The sequence below is a fragment of the Ixodes scapularis genome, unplaced genomic scaffold (genome assembly GCF_016920785.2).
Source record: "Ixodes scapularis isolate PalLabHiFi unplaced genomic scaffold, ASM1692078v2 PGA_scaffold7__128_contigs__length_106722199, whole genome shotgun sequence".
Taxonomy (NCBI): domain Eukaryota; kingdom Metazoa; phylum Arthropoda; class Arachnida; order Ixodida; family Ixodidae; genus Ixodes; species Ixodes scapularis.
Window position 1 is genome coordinate 20,637,980 of NW_024609882.1, and position 27,981 is coordinate 20,665,960.

Sequence of the window (27,981 nt, forward strand, 5' to 3'; positions counted from 1 at the left end):
ATTCTGAATCAAGCAGGTGTTTATGTAACGCGCAGATACGCTTTGCTGTGCTTGTGGCGCGCCTCGTAACAGAGTCCTTAATTATCGTGATTGAGATAAAAAAGAATAATCGCAATGTTTCGACCTGTAATGTTGATGAGCAAAGAACTCTCCAGTCGCTCCAGTCCTTCCAGTTGCTCGTTACAAATCGCAAGAATGTGCACCAAAGAAAACCACGGGAAAATCTCCAGTCGCAGGTAAAGTGGGTAAAGTATCGGGCTCTTACGAAGAGTTACTTAAAGTCCTCTGGGTAGAAACCGTTCCAGAATAATTTCGTAAGGACTAATTCACCGTACTGTCACGTCCGTACGGAAACTCAACTGGCACGAAAAAAGAAGCCTTGTGGGGCCGTCCGACGGGCACGCCCCAACCCGCTGCCCGACTCCACTCGCGCCTTCAAGTGTCGTCCTAAAGTATTGAGCACAAGTCACGCTTATTCTGACATGTGTTCCATCAAGCGCTCGGCGAAAATTTGTTATAACATTGAAAGCGAGCGAGACAACGCTACATGGGCGAGCACCACGCATTCTTGCCGCGAACTTTTTGCGACCCTGAGAAGATCGAACCAAGGGGTTCGAAAGGTTCGACTTTGGCGCTGAGAAATCCGATTGTTTTCGACCTTCCGATTTTTCACACTATGAAATTATACATTTCCTAACTTAATACTCTAAAAAAATTTCACAATTTTCGAACTCCGATTTTGCTTTCTTCATGCATCCGGGAAATTCGGCGGGTTCGGCGGGGTTAGAGCAGTGCCAGAGTTGCGCGTCCTGCTGGTTCTGCGCGTTCATCTCCGTAGCGCCGTCTTTCCTGCACGGCATGTTGATCCCGCTCGTCACGTGACTGAATCCGGCGAATAGCGGTGCCGCGCGTTCAAGGCGCGCGGCGCGCTCAAAAGCAGGGGAACGTACGCCGGGGCGCGTGCAACGCTACTTTCCTGCACGGCACTTGATCCGGCTCCTCACGTGATCGGATCTCGGAAAATAGCGGCGCCGCGGCATGTGGAAAACAGACGCACAACTGTGGCGGTAAAACGAGAGAGGGCACGCGCCCGACTCTGCTAGCAGACGGCAAACCGGGAGGTCGCCATTCTCCATCTTTCAGCTGTACCGATGGGCTGTACGGAACATCGAACTCTCGCTCGTGGCTGCCGTTGAGAAGTGTTTCGCGTTCTTAGAATAGTTATGGCTACTCCACAATCAGCCGGTAGCTCTCTGTTGTTCTTTTTCGGTAAATGATCAACTAGCATATCTTTTTTTGGTTACTTAAATAGCAGTTGAGTCAGCCGGCAGTACTACCCTCAACTATTGCGCGTATGGCGGCAAGAGAGCACGTTTTTATTTATTATTTCAGCTCATGGTCGTTGAAGGCCAACAGGCCAGTACAAACTTTTTATAGTAAAAAAAGTACAGCAACCGGATTTCCTTTTCGCCAGAGAGACCGGCCAATCTGACACAGTTTTCCCTATTTTTTTTTATTTGCACGCAGGTAACAGCGCAATTGGACCCTGTTAGTCTTTATTTAGCATATAGATATTACACGATAACTGGCATACCAAAATCTGCGCTTGAAATTTCCAAAATGACGCAATTTTAAACAGCTGAGTTTGCACGCCAGCTAGATGTTAGGTACAGCCCACTCGGCGGAGCAGACGACATACAGGGTGAGAGGGGGAGGGCATTTTTTTTTCTCTCTATTACCCTCTCTGCTATGGCCCTAATGGAACGGTCTATAAATAACACCAGCAATATGAACCAGTTGCGCGCCCGTTCGGCCCTTGGCTGTAACTCCCACGTTAGTTTTTCCTCTTTCGCAAGTCATCTCTCTCAACCATTTACGCGAGAACTTTCATTGCAAAAGCGACCATCGCAGAAAAAAAACGACGGAAATCAGGCAATTGCTAAAAAGAAAAAAGGAAAAAAAAAAAATTTGGTTGTGTGCATGTTTATAAAGCCTAGAACTTGGTCTGCTCAACGGGCGACGAGTCTCCCAGCCGTAGATGAGAAATTTAGCTAGTGCAGTACAACCACTATCGTGGGGTCTTTAACATGCATCACACAATAGTGATACACGACCGCACGCCGGTACCACGACCAATTCTATACTTACGACCACTCCATCTGAGCGTTCCCTATGGAAGAGCCTGCTCCCAGCTGAGGGCCGAGTTTTAGCGCCACCTAGTGAGAGGCGTTCTCACTAGGCAGCACGGAAACTTGGTCCTCCTACCTAAATCCCACCTCGTCGGGTTCTTCTGTTGTCCGTGGGTGCGTGCCAGCTGATTTCTGGTTTCAAGCGCGTTCACGCTGTAAAATGTTTTTCTCCATGAAAAGGACACTGAAGTAGTCCAACTTGTTAATTAGTTGGCTTTTTTTTTAGTTTGCGCAGCCAACACCAGATGGTAATGGCTGCGCTCGCACGCCGCCGATGGCATAGAGGCCAACACAACCTGGTGCTGCGTGAAAAAAGACGAAAAAAGATACCGAGTTCCAGGCCCCGCCACGAGGCGCCGCTGAAACTCGGCCCTCTGGGAGGTGCGTGCTGGAGTGGTTCCAGATGGAAGGTCGTGGCCGGTACGATGCTCATCCAGATCGAAACCGGCAGGGGTCCCTGAACCTAGGATCCCTGGGTTCTGCAGCGCGAGCTGTCGCTTCACGTACTCCAAGCTGGTGTGCGCTAGCCCACTCGGCCACCGATCCCCTGCAGTCGCAGACTTTTTGCAATGCGATCTAATCGGGGAGCGGCTGAGCCAATCAGCGGCGTCCAAAGCGAAAATTGTGGCGAATCGTTTGCCCCCATGTTCAAAGATCCCTCTTCGTCCTATGGCATTCATGGTTTCATCCTGGGAATCATGAAACCCAATTTTTCATCAGGTGGCACCAGTTATTTCAAATATCACTTGCAGAGTGCTTATTTTACAAGGTTATTTCGAGAATCACATTACCCTACAAGAATCACTTACCTTGGATCACTTAATCTACAAGGTGCAGCAATATCCCTGTTCCCTCCAAGTACAGATACCTTCGAGTAATGTTGTCGGTTATGGAAGAGTCCCCGACTGAGCACCGCCGAAACCTCGGGACATCGTTGGTACGGAAGCGGAACATTCTGTGAAGGCGGAGCCTCTGGAGTTAATTACGACTGATGCGTCGTCACTCGGGGACTACGGAAGGCCGTTGCTGTGCCCGGGCTGGCATTCGGAGACACCATCATCTGCAATCCAGTGAGCTTTGAGAATGCCTTGAGCACCGCCAAAGGGAGGTTCGACATCAAGCACTTGGATGCCGCGGACAGGTGGTAAATGAACTTGTGAAGGGCGACATCGGCTTGTCTTCTTGTGAGAGGCCAGAAGCAAGCTGGGCTATTACAGACGTCTCCATACACGGATGAAGGCCGCCGGGCTAGATGTCTTTTTGTATACATTCATCTCAAGATTGTAAACTGGAAGCGTGTCCCTTGGCTTGGCACATTGTTTGGTATGTTCTTCTAAGATATCGAACCCCAAACCAAAAGAGAGTGGGTGAGCAAAGTGCAACAACCATTACAAGCTGTCGAGTCCAAACGCTGGATAACAGGCATCGTACCATGCACATGTACATGTCATTGACGACTGATAATGCACCCTCGCCTCTGCGGAAACACACCGGGGAGCCGACTGCTTATCGAAGCCCGTGGCGGAGCCCTATAATGCACTTGACCTTACCAACGCAGGTATGATTGCAGCGTGATGGATACAAGGTGCAATGCTAGTAAAGAAGAAACTATTCCCCACTTGCTGCTGTCCTGCAGAGCACTGCTATCGGCACCTCTTGTAAACTCTCGCATCGAGCAGGCACTTTGTTTCACCAATGGGCAGAGCCATGTAGCCTGCTCTAAACGGAGGCTTGAGCCCTGATGGAATTTTCGCCGATGACAACACTATGCGAGAGGGAGGTAGGCCCCGTTTGACCAGTGGTGCAAGAAGGATCTGGGGATCCTGGAACCGGCGTTATCAGTGTCGCTGGCATGGAGTCGGTAGAGGCATTCAGGGAGTGATGGTGAGGCGACAGACTTAGAGACTCGTTCGGGCGCCCTAGCACCACCACGATCAGCGAGGTGCACGACGAGAAGGAGTCCATCCAGGAGGCGTATTTCGACTTGATTCCGCTCCTCTTGGTGCCAAGAGTCCTCTGCGACGGGGAGGAAGCCAAGGAGCCCAAGGCAGACTGTTGAAAACATAGCATACAACGTTCCCAAGCCCATGGAGTTTTCCCAAATAGCGGAGCATTGCGACGACCTACATGCATTCAAAGAACGATGGATCCTGTCGGGAGCCACCAAGGACGGCGCAGAAGACAGCGTGGCCAAGTATGATAGCAAGTGGCAGGTGGAGGCTGCTGCCCAGATCCGCCTGCGTGGAGGCCTGGGACCGGTGCTCAATACCATGGCGTGCCACCATGCCATCATCGCCAAGCTGGACAAGCCCTAGGCATTTGAGGTCAAGCCCTTCGTGCTACAGTGCGTAGGCGCAGTTCCAGGAGGGCCAGGGCTGTGGTTGTGCCTGCTTGAAATTCCTTTGCGACGTCAAGGAGAACAAAGACCTGCGTTGGTTTTACGACAAGTCCCACTATACCCTCATGTCTGGGCCCGACAAATGCAGCACGGAGCACAAGCTGCGCACCTCGTCTTCCGGCACCGGAACCCCTGCTGCGGCAGCTACGAGGAGAAGCACTGGAAAAAGTTTGGCGTCATCTCCAAGTTCGACAAAGTGTTTCAAAAACAAGAGGCCGCAAGTCTTCACCCTGGTGAAAACTTGCGGCCTCTTGTCTGTTCCCCACTGGTACTCCTCCCCTTTATTTTCCTGTGGTTTTCTGAACTTTTGTAGTTTTGTCTGTGGCTCTAACCCCCATGTCAGTGGGTGTCCAAACAGGACACTACAAAACGCACAACTGTGACAAATCGTGAAAATTGAAGCGGACGCGCCCGCTTCAATTTTCACGATTTGTCGGAGTCGTGCGTTTTGTAGTGTCCTGTTTGGACACCCCCTCACTCTGGCCACCACTGTTATAGACTCTTGTTTCAGAGAGAATGAGCTGCAAACATACATGCATTCATATATATGAAAAACCCAAGCTTCATGGGAAGAAATCTTGGTGTGCAGGCTCATTTTGCACTTACCCGGTACACAATCCCCACTGTATACTGTCTGGAAAGGTACCTTGCTCTCAGGAAACTACGGTCCCCTAGTCTCAAGCTCCTTTTCTTGTCGGTACGGGGACATGTTAGAATATTTGGGTCACATTTCCTAGGTTGGGTAATCCCATGCTTGTGCCTGGTTTCTTTAAATGTTGATGAACGGCAATTCGTTTTTGTTCGACGTGCAAAATGACACCAGAATTGACACCAAATCTGGGGGAAAATATGTACCCCGCAAAGACACCCCCAAATTCAAAGAAAAATGAGCCCCGAAAACACGAAACTAGCTAGAACTGACTGCACGAGAATGGCTTCGGATGCCCGGCTTCCAGCATGCACGACTTCCAGCATGCACTCATTGCCTTCCATCATGCTCAAAGTTCATGAGACGCCAGAGTGTTATTGAATTAAGGTAAGAAGCTTGCGCTGAAGTCCGAACAACCGAGAGACCTCCCCGCCGTTCTCTCTCGCTATGCGACTGTAGCAAGCGATTTTCGAAAAGTTCCAATGAGGAAATAATTAATGAGCCTGTTCATACAAGGAGACGATTATTTTCTATTTATTTTTTTGGGAACACTACCAGCTCCATTCAAGGAGCTATTGTAGGAGCGGTTACAGAGTACATAGATATTGCCGTCATTACTGGAAATGGACCACATTTTCTCATTGAAAATATCTGACAATCGCTCGTAACCTGAAAAACGGAGAGTGATATCTGATCACCGCTTTTGTTATCTTCCAGCCATGGAACACAGGGTGAGCAATATTTTAGGCATTGCAGCAGCTGCCTATGGTCCAAACAGTGGAAACAAGAGACGCAGCGACGGACATACGGCACTCGTTGTAAGTAGACTTCCACGCTTATTTCCTTGATTTGAGGCACTGTTTTGCTGTTAATATAAGCTAATTGTATAAAAAAGAAAAGAAGGAAGAAAAAAAAAATTTAATTTATGCAACCTGAGTAAGCTTAGCAGTTCCTGAGGTTGTATCAGGAATTCGGGACACCCAGATCCACTGACTCCACTGACTCTTTCCTTGCATACTGCATTGAATAATTTCATGGTGGCCACAAAGTAGAGTTTGAATATAAACTGGGGTGTAAAAAAAATTGTGCCTCCAACCTCATGTAAACGGGTGGACATCCCAATAGGCAGGTAAGCAGCTGCCTGTGGCCACCCCCAAATTAATTGGTGTGTTTTTTTGTTTTTTTTTTAAGTCTAACTCAGAGTTAGCAGTCTTGGGAATTCTAGCTCCAAATCTAGCTACTTTTGAAAATTTTAACTCCAAACTAAGCTATTTTCCCATGTCGCCGTCCCCCCCTCCCCCTCCTTCTCCCCCAACCCCTGCGGTCACTGACCATGGGGGGCGGGGGGTGGGGGGGGGGGGGGGGGGGCACTGTGAAAGGTTGCGTAGGGCAGCAATATGCTAAGTCCACCTCTGGCGTACCAAAATGCCGGATGGGCCAGCCACGGCAATACACCACCTAAGACGAGAACATATTGCCAATATTCACACAGTGCACTGTACAGCAAGGATTTTATTTATTATTATTGTTGCTCCCCAACCAGAGAGACTTCTCTCGACTGTTCACTTACAAGCAATCATATTCTGCGTTTTGGTATGCAACATTCAGGGGACTGGAAAAGCAAATTCTCGAAGTGCTGGTGACATCAGCTGACATAGCTCATTGCTTTCGGCCATTTTGACTCCAGGCGAGCTGAAATTAATTATCAGCCTCCATTACGATTACTACGAGGCATTAGTGAAATAACTTGTTAGGGCCATTATGAAAAGTCTAGCTCGTTTACCTGCCACTCGCAACACATTCCCGGGGGACAAATTGCAGCTTGGGACCTGGCTTCGGCTACGCCAATGGCTACGGCTCCAGGTGGAGCCGGTATTAAGTACACAGACATCCCCTTGACGAGCCTGCGACAGGTATGAAGTGCCCAAGGAAGAGTGCATTTTGAGACAATACGTTATGTTGTAAAATTTCCCGAATCCTTGTATTGCAGTCGCTTGCAGAACGGCTATTGCGGGCAAAGCCAACTGTTCCCCACTGGTACTTCTCGGTTGACATCAAAATGGATGCGGCCTTGAAGTAAGTTTAGTGTCGTGGCTCTCTTTTTTTTTTTTTTCATCCTGCTTGATTTCCGGAGAGTTTGTCTATTCACCCTTTTTTGTTTGTCATCAAACTCAGTGGTGCCACCTCCTGGGTAGCCTCGGCACACTTCCGGTTCACACACATTTCCTCTTTTTTTTACTTATCGTTCTTATAATAAGAGTGAATTAAGTCTGACAGTGCTCTAAGCGGCCATTTCCAGAAGGTAGCATGTATATTTGACTTCGCAAATACTCCGAAACCCACTGACTAGTTCAGAACCAGAAGTCATTGGGGGCTATTTGCACACTGGTGCCACCACGTTTCAACTCGCGTGAGAAAGGACGAATACAATCGCCGACCAATTTTTCGGGCACCAATATTTCTGTCTTGTTCAATGTATCAGACCTAAAGGAGGAACCGTGACCTACCCGATAGAAATAGTGCATGTTCCCGACCGATATTTCAGACAGGTTGAAGTCCGAAAGTTTGATTTTTCTGACAAGGTTGTTGCGAGCGATCAGTGGGAAACACCACTGAGAAGTCACCATTTTAGATTGGACGTTGGCTGCACATGGATTGGCTTGGTTTGGCAGTGCTGCTTGAGTACTGCAAAGTTCTACTGCTAAATGCATGACGCTATGCTATGTCTAGGGTTCCGCGTTTTCGGTTTTTATTTTTTCAAAATTCGGCATACTTTTTCCGGTGTTTATTATGAAATTTCATTTTCGTTTTTTTTTTTCGGTTTATATTTATGCCCACAAGCGTTTCCCGGTGTTTTTCGGTGATTATTAAAGAAACACCATCGGACACCTGGACAGATGATCCTTGTAGATCTGATATTTGTGATCACTCAAATAATAACGGCACAGATACATTGAAAAAAACATTGACAGATTATTTGACAAATGTGTGCAACTAAAAGAAGAAAAAAAAACCCACTGAAGTACAAACAAGTCAGTGCCCAAAAAACATCAGGATTACGTGACCCTATTATAGTGAACACAGATGTACTTTCCCAGGTTCTCCTCGTTGATCCACGCTCATTCTTTCCTGTTATTGACCCTGGGCTTTGAGTATGCCTTCTCAACTTTCTGCAATCGTGGATTTGCGCACTGACTTGCGCCTCTCATCTCGTCTCGGTGAATCATGTTTTTGGACTACGCTGGCTTGGACGTCATCTCCCCATTTGTTCTTCTGCCGTCGTGAAGTGTTGCTAAGAAGCGCGGAAAGTGCTCGACTATAACGCTAGAAAAGAAGGCGGCGAATCTCAAGCTAATAGTAAGTGGCCGAATGCAGGCAGAGGCTTAACCTGAAGCAAGGCACTATGTCGCTTATTAGATTTAATAAAGGCAAGTTTTTTTATCTGCTGATTTTTGCAAACTGCTCTATTATTCGGGTGTCTTCTCGGTCCCGGCAAAGTCTGAAAAATCGGTCGGCGACTGTATTTATTTTTTTTGTTTATTTATTTATTTATTTATTTATTTATAATACCCTCAGGGCCACAAGTGGCGTTACAGAGGGGAGTGGGTTTACATGAAGTAGTTGGTGATGGCGTCCCGAAATCTTCCACTGTCGGTGATGCCGATGAGGTTCTCGGGGAGGTCATTCCAGTCCACAATCGCAAATTCATATAAAAGACAACGAAAAAGAACTGATTTTTCTCAAGTACAGTAAAACACCACTTGAACGAATTTCGGGGGACACAAGAAAAGGGGTCACAATTCACATACCTAGTAAAATCACCAACAGCCATGGGTCTATGATGGTAGTGCACAAAAAAAAAATAAGTAACACAATGCTGCCAAAACATACCAGTATAACAAGAGTGGAGTGTTCCCCTTGAATGATAAGAGGTCATCATAGAAAATGTCAACAAATGATGTGTCAAGATGATTAAACAAGTTCTGAATGCAAACTAGCAGGGACAAAAACAATACATGGGGTTAATGGCAAACATGTGATTGCAGTGAAAATGTCTTTCAGCAACGTTAATCTGGATGTGAGATTTGATAATTGAGCAGCAGTCATAATACGCATGCAAGTTTTTGAACAAAAACCCCCAAAATTAATTACATTCTGATAACAGTAGGGCCGAGACAGGTTTTGTCTAGCGTGAAACATTCTCGCAAATTTCTTTCGGGCTCATTCTAATGTTGCCGTAGTAGTGGCACTGAGTTTGTTCCAAAGAACTGATGCAAAATATAGTTTTAGCAAAATGAGGCATCTGAACAGGACATAAAAACAAAATGGGTCGTTAAACAGAGAACTGAGGCAATTGACAATACCCAACACACTAGAAGACGATAACGGGATCATACGAAAGTGTCTATTGAAGTTCAGTTTCTCATCAAGCACTACACCCAGGTCACACACAACCAACACATGCTTTATAGGTAGGGTTCGGAGTTTTCGGTTTAAATCTATAAAAACCGATAAAAGTGCGCCGAATCCATTCTCTAAAATTCTGTTTTAACCGAAAATGGTCAGTTTTTTAGAGTTGCGTCGAGATGGGAGGTGGGGGAGTGGGGAGGGGAGAGAGGGCGTTGCAAGGTTCGACATTGTGTGAACTCTTCGTGATTGCCCTCTTCTAAGGTTCAACGTGCAACAAAAGAGGTCTTGGGTTGTCCTTTGCGGGACGTCTGTGTCCTTTCTGTGATTGGGATAAGTGTGTCAAGTTCCTGTTACTACAAAAAAAAAGTTTGGGTGTGGGCTAGTGCAAGGTTTTTAGCTTCATGCAAGATCTGCAGCCAGAGTTTAGTGACTATACGAAGTACGTTGTGCTTCAAAACGTTGCATTGTGTCTTTTTTGAAGTCACAATTGGTTGATTGGCCAATTTTGGATCAGGCAGCACTTCTTCTCCTCGGCCTGCCAGTGTCCAGTGTTAACGTTGAAAGGGCATTCTCGAAGCCCAGGGTCATTAACAGGAACGAATGAGCGTGGATCAATGAGGAGAACCTGGGAAAGTACATATGTGGTCACTATAATAAGATTACGTAATCCTGATGAACAGAAGGTGAAGTTCCATGTTTTTAGGGCACTAAATTGTTTGTACTTCTTTTTCTTTTTTTTTTTTTACAGTTGCACACATTTGCAAAATACAGTGTCGATGTTTTTTTTTTCAATGTATTTGTGCCGTTATTTCTTGAGGGATAACAAATATCAGAGTTACAAGGATCATCCGATCTCGTGTCCGATGGTGTTTCTTTCATATTCGCTGAAAAAAACGGTAAACTTTTATAAACATAAATATCCCTACACCAAAAAAAAAAAAAAAAAAAACGAAAATTGAATTTTAAAATAAACACCGAAAAAAGTATGCCGAATTTTGAAAAAATAAAAACCGAAAAAGCGGAACCCTTATTATAGGCCAACGATGTCTGTTCTGTTCCATGGGCACCGCCATGTTTGTTTTTGCTGACACCATGTCACAGTAAGGGGGCTGCGCTTTTTGCAATACTTCATTTTTTTTTGGAAACCTTTGCACATATCGTAGTGCAAGAACATCAGAAATGCATAGTCACGAAGCTCCAGGAACAACACCAATACCTAGAGTGCTGTAGAAAGCAAATATCTTGTTTTGTGTGCAGCCATCACTGGGGGTTAGGATTTTGGACACTGGTCTATAATAACTGTAACGAGATAGTAATCCGAAGAGACGGAGAGAACTTTGCATGAGAACGTTATCACTCGTGATTTCATAGGATTTGGATTGAGTGGAACTTCACGGTACTGAAAATTAGCTTTAATGAAACTTCACCGAATCTTCACCTTATTATAAAAGGTGTGTAAATATTTCAAACTTCGAATAATTTATGATTGTGTTTGCTCTTCAATTTGCAGGAAACTTTTACTGTTTGAAGTATTTATGGTTTTTTAATGTTAGAAAATTATGAATACTAATGTCTTCAGATTTCTCAGATTTCTTGCATCAAGCTTCACTGATTTGCACTAGGGCTCTGACATCAAGCTTCACCACTTAGCAGCGGCACGCTAGGAGAAGTGTCCACAAATCTCGGTTGTCTATATGTTCTTCAAAAATTTTCCTCACTTATTGAAGGTCATCCTTTGCCAACAGTCATAGTTTGACCCGCGATTTTAAAGTACAGTGTCAGAAAAAAAACCTCAAGCTATATTCAAATAAATAAGGTAGTCACTTTGCTTATACATAATGTTTCACTCAACTCACCTTATCAGGGCCCTTTGTATGTGAAATGTTGTAAACTGTTTCACTCGTGAAATAGTGTGTGAAATGCTTTTATGTAATAAAACCTCCTTTTAATATGTATGCTTTCTAGAAAATATTTCCAGCAATTATTTGGGTTCACGTTATAGTTTGTTCACAGTTACTTTTAAATATTCATGTTCGATTTGCAATCAGAAATTTGGCATTTGCACACCTCTACTTAATACGCAATTGCAGTAGGCAGCTTCTTTAAAAAATTGTCACCTCGAAGTTCTTTTGTGAAGATACAAAGTTCAAGTGAATTAGGCGATTGTACACAAACTTCATCTTGTCAAATTGGCCCAAGTTTATCATGCGTGCAAGGTTGCAGTCCATCATTGTAACCTATGAGAAAATATGGTAGTATATCCTGTTGGCTCTCGGACTATAAGTGTAAAGAAAAAACGGCTCAGAAGCATTTGTCCAACTACAGTACAAAGGGGGTCTCTCACCATTATGAGTCGCTGCATAGAAATTGTTATCCGACTTTGGTGTTGTGCAGCAATGGACGTTTCATTTGGCGGTCATTCCAACAGCCTGGCTAAGGTAGAAACTGTGAACCCACCGCGGTTTGTTGGGCCGTCCCCTGCAGGCTTCGTGAAGAGTTCAACAGGGCACTGCAGAAGGACAACATCAAGATCTCGGTGAACGACCTTGTGATCAAGGCCACTGCCCTGGCATGCACGAAGGTGCCGCAGGCAAACTCCTCCTGGCAGGGGACTTTCATTCGACAGTGAGTCCACTCCGAGAGCCTTTTCGGTCTGTCTCAACTCGTGGCGTTGGACCATCATACAGCGTCGGTCAAACCGGTCTAACCCACATTTAATGTGAAAAAATTGTAAGGGTGCAGGCGAGCTGGTGGAAGTTAACCATAGTTTTGTTTAACCCGAGACTGGGGTATTTCGGAAAAGGGGACGAGAAGAAAAGAGGCCACAAGGAGGCGACGTCTCAACGTCGTTTCCTTGTGGCCGTTTGAGACGTCGCCTCCTTGTGGCCTCTTTTCTTCTCGTCCCCTTTTCCGAAATACCCCAGTCTCGGGTTAAACAAAACCACATTTAATGAACCTCGAAGTTCAGCTTCGCACGCTCCAACGCTGTAATTTAGCATGCAGGTGTTGCTGGTTGGTGGATTTGTCTTGTGATAATGTCGGAGAGAAAATTCGCTGCGATGAAAAGTAGCAACAAAAAATTTCTCTAAGGGCCAACATGGAGTTAAGCCCTTATGTGAAAAAAAAAATTGTGGACGTTTAAAACGCTCGATTTAAATTAACAAAAAAAAAAAAAAAAATAGTGTAAATAATCATTTTGAATTTGTTCTCGTTCCCCGTTTTGTCCAATGAAATGCCTCAGTGGCCTACGAAAACACTCTTTCACTTTCATTCCAAAAAGACCCAACTCTGAATTGAGCCATAGGAAAATTTTGGATTTTATTTGTATACCTTTTGATCGAGACAAATGGTTCCTTCTATATTTTGGCAAAGCAGATCCATTACCTAGCCTAACTTTTCGGGTAAATTGCAGTTTTGTAACCTGCAAATCTAACTTTTGCAGTTTATCTAGGGCGGATTAGATCCATCTGGCCGACGCAGCATAGGTACCGACGGGATGAGAACAAGGGGGAGGGGCTGGAGTTCTCGTCAGTTGTCCAGTACCAGTGGCGTACTAACTAGTTTTTGAGCAGGGGGACAAACCAGCCCCCCACCCCCCCCCCCCCAGGGCAGGGGGCCGGTGCCCTTGGTATCCTTTGACCGCGCCGCCGCCCAGTCTTTGCCCTGCCCAGTAGCAGCTGTTTAAGGGGGGGGGGGGGGTGGGGGGGGCAAAACCCATGCAGGGGTGGCAAAACACTGCAGAGAGACAACACCTGCAGAGCTTGCTTTCGCGAGTGTTGCTTGTGCGGAGTGCACCGGCGCTCGGCGGGAAGCGCACTCAACGGTGCTCTAGCAGGGTACACACGAGCTATGAAAACGGGCACCACGCGGAAATTTCCACAGAAATAAGTTGCGCGTATGCTGTAACGTGGTGGCATGGCATAGGTCCAGATCACAGCGTCCGCGCAAGTTGCTATGAAAACGGCCGCGCGGTGCCCGTTTTCATTGCTCATGCATCCCCTGCTTAATAATTCACATTCTTGGCCCAATGAACAAACTTAATTTTGTTTTGAGTTGTCACTTGCTTTCTAAACAGCCCACGATAAACAGCATTTTTGAGGGATAAATAAACTGATGTCATATACATTTCATAAATGTTTTATGTGTGACCTACCTGATTATGATCAGTAGGCCTATGTAGAGGAAAATATCAAATATCTGCTTTGTATGTGAGCCATTCATATGGAAAATCATAATTTTATCTTGCATCATATTTAGATGAATTTCTGATAATTCAAAAAAAAAAATTGATAGCTGCCTGGAGTTTGAATCAATAAGAGTTTACTATAGAATCCAAAATTTTATACGGTCACGTTCACAACTCGATTGCTATTTCCAACTGTGATGAAGTAAAAGTATCGGAGCAGCTTATAGCGCACCATCGGTAGATTGTATCGACACAGTTGCTCCGTTTAATTTCAAAACAACAAAAACAAACTTATGTGACCTGTCTTTTGCTTACAGAGAGAGTTTCTAGGCAAGGCTACTTGCTCGAAGCTGGATGCTGGTTGTGTGCATGCAACTTAAATGGTTCATTGACGGTTTCAGGTACAAGTCTGTCAATGTCTGCATGTCCGTGGACACACCTAGAGGTCTCGTCATTCCGGTTGTGCATGCGGCGGAGAAAAAGGCAAGAATACTTTTGCATGTCACAGTGGATTGTGGATGGCATGAATACTTTAAACGACTTAATTTTCGTAAGGACCTAATTGTCACGAACATTGCGCCTCGAAAAATATTGCAAAAAATGTATTGCACAAATACATCTACCCATGCTTCACAAAGACCTCAAAATATTGAGCTTGCTAAAATATAGTAATTTACAGTACATACGTGGATCCTTTCGTTTTCAGGGAAAACCCAATATTTCCCTACATTTACATCACAAAAACATATTATTTTGAAAATCAAGTTAAACCCAATTTTCCCATGAAATCGGAACAACAATTTCAGTTTTGATGTTCTTTTAGCGCTGTAGAAAAGTGGAGCTCATTAGCGAAACTAGTTGAAAGCGTGCAGTAATAATACTTTCCGGCAAAATTCTTTTTTTAATTCCTGGAAGGCGTTGCAAAGAGAAGCTTTGATGTTAAGAAAACAATCTCTCGGTTAAGATATGTCTGAAGGCTGGCAGGTCTACAATGGACCCTTTCCGAAATTCAGTCTGGCCACTTTGATCTCTATCATCATCTGAAAAATGGCATATGTGCTGTACTAATGGGGGCCTTCTGTTCACTGATGAAGGAAGGAGTTGAAGATGCTTCTAAGCAGATGATTCAAGGCCTCTACACTCGAGACGTTAGTACAATGCGAAGCAGGAATTGAATGCAAGAGCTGCGTAAGCATTCGTTTCTTACTCGGGCCCAGTCAATCTGTTAATAGCACACAATCGGCTTCGAAGCCCCTCGATGTCTGGACCTTTACCAAGGCATCTACGTGGATTGCCGCTTCGTTCTGACTGGTTGCATCTTTTTCGCCATCGACACTGGCAGAGACTGAGAAAGAACTGTACACTAAAGCGCACATTCTCGTTTGTCGAACTTGCGAAAATGACGGTGCTCGATGAAATACTGCAGACTACTCGTTCATTGCCGTCATTGGTGCGGTAAAAGTTAAAACGGCCATTTGAGCAACCTGATGGCATGAATTCCGGAAAGGGCCTATCGCAGTTGTCTCAATCTCATTTGAGCGTGGGGGCCGCATGGCCGACACTGGGAAGGCCGGGGGCCAACGTTAGGCGGCCGGGGGGGCGGTTCAAAAGATTTTAAAAAAGAAGAAACCACATGCTCTATGCCTTTTATAAATTTGATTTTGCCAGTGACATTTTTAGATTTAATTTGTTTACATGACTACTTTGGGCCCTGACCTGATGTGATAACAATAATTAAAATGGCACCGACCCGCCAACAGGCTCGCATTTTTAATAGAACAAGCAAGCATGTACACTGTTATTCCCATTGATCAATTCATTCCAAAATTAACCAAGCTGAACATGTCCATAAAAAAACAATCAGTTACTTGACCAGTCCTTACTTTCCCGACCATTTCTATTACAACGCCCACACTTGTCTTTTCATAGTGATTTTTTTTAAAGGTGAAAATCCCGAGCTTATTAGCTTTATCTTAAGCAGTTGCTCCTGCTGATTGTAAGTTCGCGAGACCGAGATACATCCTTCAACATAGAGCTTGCACTTGCAGCCTAATAGCAAAATTGTTGTAAATTACAAAAAGCTGGGAAGCAAAATATAAGGCGAAACAGAGGAAACATGAACGCAGATAAGTAAAAACCATATGAATACGTTAAAAGAGTGGAGCGACTTTTCTAGCGAACATGAATCGGTGAGATATCGCTATGGCACATGCCATTTCTAGTGCTCGAGACATGGGAACCGGTACCCGTAGCCACCTGTGGGCCGCGTCTCAGCGAGTTGCGGGCCGCATGCGGCCCGCGGGCCGTGTGTTTGAGACCCCTGGTCTAGCGGGACAAAAATGCTGCGCACGATGATGTCGACGTCGACAAAAATTTGATGAAAATTGAAATGACCAAGTGAGCTCTTATATCATATTTTAATCTGATTTTCTGCCCACTAATGACTAGAAAAACTTGATTTCTCCCCTATTACAAGCTGGGAAAATACCAACCGATGTTTACCCCTTGGTTTTTGAGAAATATGAAACCCAAAAATGAGGGGACCCCGTATATACAATGCCACACAAGTAACGTACAATCCCACACTTCAAACGCGCATTCCAGCAGATTTCAGTCAACGTGCACCTGCAGTTTTTATGTGTGCCCATTTTCCCAACGAGTTTTATCATTTATGCTGGTACTACGTTTTTGCACCTTTTTTAAGTATAAAGATGCAATAGAAAACAAGCCATTATGAAAGCCACTCTACAATAATGCGCAAATCTCCTAGGACAGATTATGAAAGCTTTTATTCGGCGCTTTCAGAAATTTTTTGGGGTAATTTTACTTTATAGACAGTCTCGTTGCATGTCAAGTTAAGATACCATTGTAAGCCATTGGCTGAATCTCAGATTGTGGAAGTGGCCAAGCCGTACATCATCACATTTGCAGGGTCTTGCGAGTATCAGTGAAGAGACGAGAAGCTTGGCCTTGAAAGCGCGGGACAACAAATTACAGCCACACGACCTTGAGGTGAGAGACGACGATGTCCCGAAAGGCGTTGTGCCTTCAGCTTCATGCGCTCTCGTTGCAGGGCGGAACGGTAAGCGTCACCAACGTCGGAATGATCGGAGTCACCAGCTTTCCAGGGATGGTCAACCCTCCTCAGGTATGGTCAGAAACACTCCAGTTGAATGTTTTAAGACAGAATGTGTTTGATGCAAGGTTTTCTATGAGAAAATCACTGTGTCTGGGAGCGTTACAGATTAGTGATTCGTTAGTATGTTAGAGAATAATGATTACCGTACGTGCATGCCTCGGAGTGAAATTGACGGCTGTGCAAAATACCATAGCGAAACCTTGGGAATCTCCACACCTCGAGCTACGAAATTTTATATCTCCGGAAGGTAATCAGCTACGGAATTCGCATATAGCTGAACGCTCCTCCCAAGAACATGACTTTCACATATATTTTTGTACAGAAAAAAGACAAAAAAAAAAGATGACTCAAACTGTCATTGCATGATCTGACGTGGAAACTCCCAAAGTAAAAAATAAACATAAAAAATAAAATAAAGATATAATAGGCACAATAAAGTAAACAAAAATATAAAATAAAAATAAAAAGGGAGATAGTAAAAAGGATGAAAAACCTTGCACAATCGACACACAGAGGGTGGTTTGTGCAGGACACATTGTGTGTTCCGCTGGTCTTGGTCAGCACAATCGAGTCTGTATAATTTTAATTAATTTAAAAATTTGGAACTCATTAAATGAATGAGTATGAAAGTGTGAGTTTCATAGGGTTAGGATCATGAACAAAAAAGGGAGGAATATTGCTCTAGGACAGTGGGCTCCTTTTGGTTGCCAGAGCGATCAAAGAGAATTGCCTGATGTAAAAGGGTCGCTTGCGCCTAAATCCTCGTAATGTGGCACTTTCTGCAGCGCTGCCTAAAGCATAAAATATCTACCACTCGACACTGCCCGACGACGCCACAGAAGACCATTGAATAGCGGCTCTTGCAATTTCAGTCTCTCCCCGGACAGCCGGGTGAAATGCTGTCTGAATAATAATAATAATTTATTGTATACGGTCAAATGTAGTTCTGCAAAGTATCGTCAAATTTAGTTCTGCAAAGTATCATTTTGAGACCATCAGAGCCCTAGAAATTTGTAGGACTGATCCCAACAAAGAAGAAATATACAAAAAAAAATTGCACACAGTGTAAAAATACAGAAGAGAGAAGTTACAAAAAGTCAGAGATGCAGCCGAGCAAATAGTCTTAATTTTTTTTTTTACCTTTCCACAAGAAGTGATATGTCTTGGCACAGGCAGGAGGTTGTCAAAGGTGTGCAGAATGTAATGAAAGCGAATGCATTTCCCAAAATGTGTGTTGATGCATGGCGTGGCTCGAGTTTCCGAAGGTCGCGACAGACCGCGTTCAGAACCTCCAAGGTGTTATTCCAGTACAGTGCCAGAGTATAATAGTAGGTATGCATAGAGAAGGCTTGGAAGGATGTTAAAGAGAGGTTGTATAAATAACAACACTATAAAGCACAAGACCCACCACTCGCATGATTGCACTGATACTATCCTTGTAAATGGACACTTTCAATGAAGGAAACGATTTCACTAGCCATATATGGCACTACACAATTGCAGTAACAGATGGAAAATTACTACAGTCTAAGCTCGTTACAACAGACCTTGATTTGGACCAAGATTCTGGTCTGTTGTAAAAGGAGTATGTTGTATGCAGATATGAAGTTGAGTCAATGGTGTGTAGAGGAAAACCAACCAAACATCACAAATCGGTATGTTATATCCAAATATCTGTTGTAACCGGGTCTGTAGTAATGAGCTTAGACTTAGTTTGTCTGTAGTACAGTTCTATAATTAGCTGACATTCAAATTTTATGCCCAGAGGTGTTCATATTATTGACTTCTAATTCATTAAGTAAAGGAGGCAAAGCATATTTTAATTATGTAAATCATAATTTCACGTTTTGCCATGATGAGTAGCAGATTATTTTATATAATTCTAACACATATACATGGTGTCCCAGAAAGAAATATGTTGGATTTTTCTTTTACCGCAAAACTAAATAAATTATGCATTGCCGAGCGCTCATCCTTAGCGGTCTGAACGAGGTGCCAAAGTTTTAGAATTAACCGTGATCTTGTTAAAAAATTACAAGTGATTTTCTGAAATTTTCAATGGGAAATTGGTGGCCGGCGGAGCCCTTGAATATACACGGAGCTGAATGGCGCCCTTTGCTAAAAATGGACACCCAAATTTTTCCAGTCAAAATATTTACGAAATTACTTGTAACTTTTGTTTAAGGTAACGGTTAGTTCTGAAAATTTGGCGTTCAATTCGGACCGCGAGCGCTACAATTGGGTGGAGATTGAGCATTTGGCGATGCATACCGTATTTTCTGGTGTATAAGATACACTTTTTTTTACAATTTTCGGCGGTGCATCTTATACACAGGTTTTTCTTATATACCAATTTTTACTTAGAAACTTGCGAAAAGTTGGGGGTGCGTATCATACAACGACGCGTCTCATACATAAGACGCACGTTTTTTCCACAATTTTCGGCAGTGCGTTTTATACACAGGTGCGTCTTATATACTAAAGTTTACTTAGAACTTTGCGAAAAGTGGGGGATGCGTCTTATACATCGGAAAATACGGTAGTTTATTTTTGTGAAGCACACCCTGGTAAGGTCTTCTTTTAGGACACGCTGCACTTTTGGTTTAATTTTGAATAATAGCAGTTAATTGAAGCCATGCCATTAATATTGTGCCTGAAGATAGTGTGGAGCGAGTAAAAAAAAATTCAACATCTTTCTTACTTTGTTTTTTTTTTTTTCTTTCTCAGGCTTGCACGGTGGGCGTCTGCCGCACAAAAGAAATTTTGATTCCAGATGAAGCCAGGAGTCTGGGGTGATGATGCCATATTTTTTTACTTCGCTGTCCTTAGTCAGTAACCGATCTTGCCTGATAGTGTAAAATTTCTGGTGCCGTACCAAAGTACCATTAAAGTGCCATATTTACTCGAGTAATAGCCGCACTACTTATGAACAAGGCCCTTTCGTCTACTTTCTCGCTAAGCACATATACTGCCAATCATCGCGTTGCGCATAAATAACGTAGCAAATAATTAGGTCGATAACACAATTCACCGTACAAATGCAATCTTCACAGATGGTATCTTTGCTCGAAGACGTTATCTCTATCCTGTAAACCGCTGGAGTCATGCGGTCCATCGCGGTGATTGGCAAGCCACGTGTGCCGCAGAAAAGCGAACCCTCAGGTTTTCTTAATGAACAGTGCGGCTATTACTCGAGTAAATACGGTATATGTCGGTGTATTGTCCATTGTTATTTGGCCAAGTTTGTCAGTGAATATCTGGATATGCGTGGATACGTCAGACATATTTTTCTGATATATGGTTGCCGACCGATTTTTCGAACGTCGATAATTCGGAATTGTTGTATATTTTGTACCTAACGGAGGGACTGCGACTTACACGGTATGAAATAGTGCATATTCACTACCGATGTTTCGGACAGTTTAAAGTCTGAAAGTTTGATTTTTCGGACAAAATCGTCGCGAGCGATCACCAGGAAACACCACCATGAAGTCACCATTTTAGATTCTACGTTGGCTGCACATGGATTGGCTTGGTTTGGAAGCACTACTTGAGTTCTGCTAAGTCCTACCGCTAAATGACGCATGCTATGACTTTTTTTTTCTCTAGCTGTGCATCATTATCATCATCGTTACCATTTTGCTTTGTTCATTCGCCATTCTGCAGTCGTGGTCTTGCGCTTCTCATCTTGTCTCAGTGAATCGCGTTTTGGGACTATGCTGGCTCGGACGTCATGGCCCCATCTGTTCTTCCACCGCGATATGTTGCTAAGAAGCACAGAAAGTACTTAACCATAACACTAGAAAAGAATGCAGCGATTCTCAAGCTAATAGAAAGTGGCCAAACGCAAGCGGAGGTGTAACCTAAAGCAAGGCACTAGGACAGCTTCTTGAAGCCTGTTTAGACATAATACGAGGAAGTTTTTTAATCTGGGGGCTGATTTTTCAGACTGCTCTATTTTTCGGACGTTTTTTTCAGTTCCTGCGAAGTCCGAAAAATCGGCTGGCGACTGTACAGTATAGCAAAAGCCTTCATCTAGTGTTTGTAACCTGAAAAGACAGGAAATCAATCAAGACAGAAAGTTCTAAACATAATACAGTATAGACCACTTACAACGTAACCGCTTATAGTGCAGGACCGGGTATAACGCGGCTTTTTTAAACCACCGGTTCGCCTCCCATAGAACTTCATGTGATTACATACCGCTTAAAATGCAGGTGCGCGAAGGGAAATACCGGTTATAGTTCGGTTTCTGGAACAGCCTGCTGACCGCGCCGACTGACCGGCGCAGCGAGCACGCTTCCCTGTGCGACACTAGATAACGGCCCAAGCCGGCCGCAAGCGGCACTCGTGGGGCAAGAAGGTTGCTCGAAGAAGCGGGGAGAAGCTTCAGTTGCCAGAGCGACGGAGGGACGCACGCACGTGTCGTTCACGTGCGTGCGTCCCTCCGCTGCGTTGGAAACAACCGCAACGACAGACCAATCGCAGGTCAAGGAGAAGTGTTCGTGCGCGTTGCACGCCGGTCGCGGGCCGGCTGCTTCTATTCGCAAACATGACGTCGGTTGTGATCGTCGACGTAGACGGCGTGGTGCAAGCTCATCGTTCCGCGTAAAAGCTCTATCCTTGACTGTGAATTTTCGTTGTGTGTCGCTATGATAACCTAGCACGTACTAGAAGGGAAGATCCACCTACTCACGCGGCGATGTTGTGGCGGCACTCTCAAGACGGCAGAAACGCCCGTGTCGTTGTGTTTGTTTACTTCGACTACAGTGGTGCTTTCTAAGCATTTGTGTTTTCGAACATCGCCCGGATTTCTTATTTGGAGCATTTCATGCCCGTGCTCAAGTTGAAGGTATTACTGGCGCGTACCGTATAAAGGATGCGAATTTTCACGCGTTTTCATCGCCGGAGGAAAGTGATTAGGGTTAGCAATCCTGAACGCTCGCAACGTCCGTCCGCAACCCGCGACGCCGTTAAAAGGCTGCGCCAGGCAAAAGTCACTAATTTTTTTCAAAATGTGTGACACACTTGAGAGAGAAGTGTGCTAGTCGAAATAAAGACTTTCCTCAAACTAAGCTTTATTTTTCATCTAACATAAAATAAATTCTTTTACAAAGGTAAGATATCTGATGGCATGTATTTTGGCCTGAAAAATTTATATTTTGGTTGTAGCGCGGTACCGCTTATACTGCGGATTTTCGCGACTCCCGCGACATACGTTATATGCAGTCTACACTGTACTTTTTAGAAAAAGAACTGCACCTTGAAATTTCACACGGTAAAACTGACCTGCTCAGTGCACATTCAGTGAAAGTTTAAACTTTCTATGTGAAGGCGCCAATTCTTCCGGCTCGTTTTACAGCGAAAGGTCCACTTGGGACACCCTATAGATAGTCTGAAGCTTTTGATTGTTGCTGCAGATTAAACCGCTTGTCTGCTTGTGTCAAGCCAATGCCACATTGAGTAGCCCATTTGGGCCATGGGCAGAGGATCTTGGCTGCCATCCAATACTATTACTATCATCATCATCATCACAATGATGATGGTGATGATGCCCTAATTTGTGCTCATACTACTTTTCACCTTGTGACCGACTGAAGTGGATGCTGCGAGCCATCCCAGATAATCCGGTGCTGTGAAAAAGCCCCTCAACTACGCACTCTCCTCGTCGCTACTCAACTCCCAAAAGTCGCGCGACGCTCGCACGGCGTTGGACTGGCTTTGGGTGCTCGTAGTGTCATCTGCAGCCCGTCGTAAGGTGAAACGGAGTATGGCAGGCCGCCAGGACTGCAGCGCATCTTGCGAATGTGTTCCGACCCCCTTTTTATCTGCAGGCATCGGAGAGTGAAGATGATGTCGGTGAGCATGAGCTGTGACCATCGCGTCATGGACGAAGAGGTAGCAATGCACTGGCTGCATCACTTCAAGCGTCTGCTGGAGAGGCCAGATCTCATGCTGCTCTGAGGAGTACGAGTCACGCTTGCTCCACGTGGTTCATACGTCGAATAACGTCCGGTCATCAGTGCGTCGGCACAAAACGCTACAGCGTCGTGACGACGAGGTGGCATTGGCTGGGGAATGATTTCTCCCTCGATGCTCTGGTTTTGAGCCGAGCGAGCGAGTGACGACGAGCGTCACGTTTGTCTGGCCGGTTTCTACTATTTTTGTGATGTGTCGGCTTGAGCACAGTAGCAATGCATAAAATGTGCTCGCGAGCATTCTGACTGGCTGCAAAAAGCAGGGTTGACCGTAACGTATCAGCGCGAAATTTATACTACTCGGGCGAGTACTTTTCATAGAGTGCAAAAGGGCTACCAGCAAAAAGAAGAATCTGCAACGGGTTGCTGAAGAACGATCTTGCCGCCTAACATGGTCCTGTGCCACTCATTTTGGAAGGCCATCTTTCAACTTCGGCGTTGACAGACAGCGACTCGGGTAGTCGAATTTGTTGATAAGAAATTAGAAAGGCCACTTGTGTGCTCGGCACGAGACAGCAGCGACCCTTTGTATAGATCGAGAGGGAAAAGCGGCAGAAAACTGCTCAATTTGTCGAGTCGGGTGTTTTCTAGAAACATTTATCTAGATGACCTTGAATGTACACCCCGGTTTTCTTAACTAGAGTCATCCGAGCCCGAGTACGAATGGCTCTGGGGTCAGGTGGCAGCTCCCGCCATCTGGCTAGTGCTTTTTACAACATTTATATACGAAAATAAAAATGTTTTTATTTTTCCCATTGCTTCGAATGAAAAAAAAAAAAAATGCAAATCACCATATGTCACCACATTAAACGCATTCTGTAATAATCTGCTGCACTATACATCAATTGCACATGCAAGGAGCAACTGGAAATTAACTCAATTACAGATACACTTCATGAAAGAAGCTGCTTAAAGTGGAAATAAAAGCGAAACTATAGCTTATCGGTGGAGTAGTGTTTTCCTCACCGTAAAATCATCCCGTTGTGTTAATGTCGTACCGTGTGTCATCCTATTTCTTTTCCCTGCTGCTATATTGAATAATCGTGAGAAAACTGCTCAAGATGCTTCACCTAAAACAGTAACTAGACCAAGTTCAAGAATCATCAGAAATTTTAACAAAAATAAATTTATTTGCAGCGTAAACGAGTGTATAAAAAACACGTACATAAAATCAATCTCTCACCCGAACTAGCAGAGTTGGTGAAATCTAAAAATCTTAACCTTGTGGTAAACGGCAACGATCCGCTCATGAAAGCGTCGTGAACACTGCCCGTCTCGAGTAAAACAATGCCCGCGCAAAGAAGGGGACTAGAATTGCTCACGGCAGGCTGTCTTTGACTCTGCCCGAGACAAAGGCAGACATCTCGCACGTACTGTGAAGCGTAAACGCGTGTTTGAGATTGTGCTCACACAAGTTCAAATCGGCGTCGGGGAAAGCCTGTTTCATGTCCCAGAAGTACTCTATCGGGCACCACTTGTCCTCGCTTCCGTAATAAAAGGTGAGTCGCTTCAGGTTGTCTCTGATGGTGCCTTCGTCCCTCTGTTTCACCTGTGCAGGGAAGAGAGACATTACCAGCTTTGACTCCTAACACTGTTCGGAGAGCGGGTCGTCTGCTTTTGCGCAGGGGTTGCGGCGACGTCGGAACGACGCCGAGTTCCAGTTGGCTTTGATTGTAAGGATAGTGGGTAGACCTCAATGTTAGATGGCTCGAGGTCTACCCATTATTTTTGTTTCGATCGGCCAATAGGAGCTCGGCATTTTGACCTCGTTGCAACCTCGGTGCAAGAAGCGGACAGAACTTGCGCTCCACTAGTCGTCAACAGAGTGAAAATGAGAGGGCGTGTCTTTCAGACGCCTTGCCTCCGGCACGCGCTCCACGCCTTCCGCCGTACTTTGGTCGTACGCATTTGTTCGAAGCGCGCGAGACGCCGAAGCGCCGCCGAACGTAGGAAGTTTGCGCTGGAGGTGGGACAACTGAAGTTCCTTGCTGTCGTTCTCGCACTGTAGGTGACCATAGCAGACGTACAGACTTGGTGAGGCGTTCACAGGCACAATGTTTGCTGGAATAATCTAACGGAGATTAGGTCCAGCCGTCGCGTTCCCAGAGGCCAAGTTGAGAACTAAACCCATGGAGACAATGGCATGCATTGTTTGTCTGCGTTTCCAATACGCTGCTTGGCCGATGTAGCCAAACGCCGTGTCGACGTTTGGCCAGCGCGGAGCTTTGAGGAAAAGTTGGACAGAGTGCCCTCTGTACTTTGGTCTCCTCACCAACACCATGAGTACATGCAGATGGGGGAACGCTTGCCCATTCGTTGACTACACTTCTCACTGGGCTTATGTCTGTCTATGATCCTTGTCCAGTCACAGCAAAGTCTAGCACCATCGCCGGTGGTTTACCAGACCACCCTTCAATAAGAGGCGGTGAGGACGGATCTTTACTTTCACGGCGGTCGACTGCCGACCTGAATTTGTTTATTTTAGGTGTGGCACAGCTTCGATTGTTTTCTTTTTGGTTAGTCTTCATGAGCGCTCAACGTTCACTGGCACATTAAACACTTTGTTAATTCTGAACCCGAATTGTGTCGCCAGTTGCCAGAAGCGCTACGAATATGCTCAAAACGAAGAGGGGTCAAGTTGGTTGAGCGGCGCTGCCTCGAGGTTCTGACGGTAATTTTTCATCGTAATTTTTCACAGCAAAGCGCCATATTGCCTTCCAGAAACTGATGCCAGTAGTAAGGAATACGTTTAGCGTCAGGAAAACTTTTTGTAGGTAAATTACCTACCTGGTCTAATTCGTCCTCTGCCATGTTAATCATGAGCTTGAAAACAGCCGGCGTGAAGAGTGTCAGTGTTGCCTTCTTTATACGACTGCGCATGGACGGCTGGATGTCCTTGAAGTGCCACTCAATCAAAGCATCTTTGACAAACTCCGGCAGGACGAAAAGTAAGGCGACCAACAACCATGTGGCAAGCTTGAGCAGGAGACTACTAAGCACAAGCGCTTTTGCGTTGGGAGTTTGGGCCAGTCGTTCAAATACCGGGAACAGGAGAAATGAACGCTTGACCTGAAAGGCAGGTGAAAGAAGTTGAGCAAGGCACTTTTTCAGGTACTAGTACTTAGATATTTTTAAGTCCATCAATATTTTGTTGGGTCAAAACCTTGGAGTTGTTTCCTTTTTCTCGTCTGAACAAGAATCCACTACGTTAGAATCGACGCTTGCTGATCAGCATGGATATTTTGGCTTGCACATTACTTTTTCCGAGTTTCATCTTGAAATCTATGGTGTAGCTAGTAGTTCCACGAACATTCATCCCTTCACCGGACAAATCGCTGTCAAGTAAGTCGTCTGTAAAGCAAGTAATCTCTGGAGAATGCAAGTGCACAAAATGCACTTGTTATATCTGTAGCTCATTATAAGTGACCAACCTTTTATACAGGGTAAAACTTACTCAAAATGCAGTGCTTTCTTATGCCATGCGTTCAAATAACAGCAATTCGTTACCAGTGGTGCCATTACAATAATATGGATTTCACCATAAAGGGCCACCCAGAGGTATAGGGTTCTACCTTTCACAAAGCACAAACGGAGAAGCAAAACAAATATACGACCGCTTAAGCAGCTCTTACATTGAGTTCTTTCCTTTGCTTGAGCGTCTGCAGGACCATGTAAGCTCCGATAGAGTGCCCAGCCAAGAACACAGGACGAACATTTGAAATGTGCGTTTTGACAAAGTCTACCTTGTGTGCCACCTGGCCTTGAAGTCCATAGAGATGCCAGTTCTCTGCAACACCAGAAATCTAAATGTGAAAGTGATCTGATGATCAGAAGAGCGTGGGACAACCCTCTGTGACATTTCCAAAGAGACGAGGAGTGCACATGCTCTTGTACCTATTACTGAATAGCCACGGAAAGTTGTGCCCGAGTAAGGTTTCGCAGTATCCGTGTGATCAAACCTACGCACTATGAGAACCGACATACATACACATCTGCCTCTGCATGCTTGTCAATTCTTATTCCGTTCCATGTCTGAACTGAATGTCCTCTGCCGTGCACTAAAGGACTAGCACATTTGGTGCTTTTCCGACAGCTAATATGTGGTACCAGCATTCTACAATGATCTCGGTTCTTTGGTCTACCACAATGATTTCAGCCGTGCTACTGGAAGTCGAAGTGACAGGATTATAATTTTCAGCATGGGGATTGTAGGAGACGGGATGTTTAACGCCTACCAGTCCTTTCAAAACGGAGGTAACGGAAATACCGTGCAAATGGGGCAAGTTGCTCTGGAAGCAAGACAGTTGGTCACAAACTTCAGCACAAATTAATATTCTGCTAATGTAAGTATTCACATGCGCTTTTCTTTTCTTTTTTTTTTTTTTCGTTGTTTTCTTTTTGATGCGCTGTTCTCTCAGCGGAAATTATAGGGATTTGTGATTCTACGATTTAGTTACATTACCATTTGGAGGAGGGGCACGAAGATTTCTTGGCAAAACATCGTGCCCAGCGTGAGCGAGTCCGCAAACATGGAGCTTGCCTTCAAAGTTGTCATATATCTCCTGCAGGAATTCTTCGTAGTACTCTATGATTCCTGGGTTTCCTTCGAGGAACAGAAACACAATTATTTTTTGTTTAAGAGGTACTTACATCAAGCAGTTCACAACTTTCTAATTGCAAGTACTGAACGTTGCAGAAATTAGTATCGCCAATCTTTAACTGGCTTTTTATACATTTCGTGGAACGTGGAGAATTAATACAATCAGTCACAAAATCACCGATGCAGCTGTCGAGTTCAACCTGACCGCTTGAAAACTGAAGATAGCGCGAGTTGTTGCTTTCCACCTACCGTTTCAATCAACCTACCTGGAAAAAAGATGAACAAAGGCTCTTGGCTCGTAGTGCTTATACTCGTTTTCCCTATCGTCAAAAGTTTAGTTGGTACATCGTTTACGATAATGTAATCGTAGTGAGCTTTTGATTTCGTTGCTGCTTGTCCTGCTTCCATTTTTAAAGCTCGAATTGGATTGGA

At 44.8% G+C, this 27,981-nt stretch overlaps 2 protein-coding genes across 2 annotated transcripts; one reads left to right on the forward strand and one right to left on the reverse strand.

Annotated features, from left to right (window-relative positions):
- Nucleotides 1–24,212, forward strand: LOC8038204 (dihydrolipoyllysine-residue acetyltransferase component of pyruvate dehydrogenase complex, mitochondrial). Its single transcript, XM_042286496.1, has 9 exons — nucleotides 1–236; nucleotides 5,954–6,054; nucleotides 7,058–7,149; nucleotides 7,227–7,312; nucleotides 12,131–12,271; nucleotides 14,234–14,315; nucleotides 16,764–16,844; nucleotides 16,906–16,980; nucleotides 24,087–24,212. The coding sequence occupies exons 1-9, from the start codon at nucleotides 115–117 to the stop codon at nucleotides 24,210–24,212; spliced, it is 906 nt and encodes a 301-aa protein (XP_042142430.1). The 5' UTR covers nucleotides 1–114.
- Nucleotides 24,055–27,973, reverse strand: LOC8038205 (lipid droplet-associated hydrolase). Its single transcript, XM_002399974.5, has 5 exons — nucleotides 27,816–27,973; nucleotides 27,412–27,552; nucleotides 26,582–26,736; nucleotides 25,737–26,018; nucleotides 24,055–24,498 (listed from the first exon to the last, which is right to left on the reverse strand). The coding sequence occupies exons 1-5, from the start codon at nucleotides 27,955–27,957 to the stop codon at nucleotides 24,268–24,270; spliced, it is 951 nt and encodes a 316-aa protein (XP_002400018.4). The 5' UTR covers nucleotides 27,958–27,973; the 3' UTR covers nucleotides 24,055–24,267.
- Nucleotides 27,974–27,981: the final 8 nt, after the last annotated feature.

Coding starts and splice junctions, on each gene's coding strand:
- LOC8038204 (XM_042286496.1), top strand. CDS start 115: ATGTTTCGACCTGTAATGTTGATGAGCAAAGAACTCTCCAGTCGCTCC. Junction 7,313..12,130: donor AAAATGGATGCGGCCTTGAA/GTAAGTTTAGTG, acceptor CGTCCCCTGCAG/GCTTCGTGAAGAGTTCAACA. Junction 16,981..24,086: donor GGATGGTCAACCCTCCTCAG/GTATGGTCAGAA, acceptor ATTTATTTGCAG/CGTAAACGAGTGTATAAAAA.
- LOC8038205 (XM_002399974.5), bottom strand. CDS start 27,957: ATGGAAGCAGGACAAGCAGCAACGAAATCAAAAGCTCACTACGATTAC. Junction 27,553..27,815: donor TTTGTTCATCTTTTTTCCAG/GTAGGTTGATTG, acceptor TGTTCCTCGAAG/GAAACCCAGGAATCATAGAG. Junction 26,019..26,581: donor AGCAAAGGAAAGAACTCAAT/GTAAGAGCTGCT, acceptor CCTGCCTTTCAG/GTCAAGCGTTCATTTCTCCT.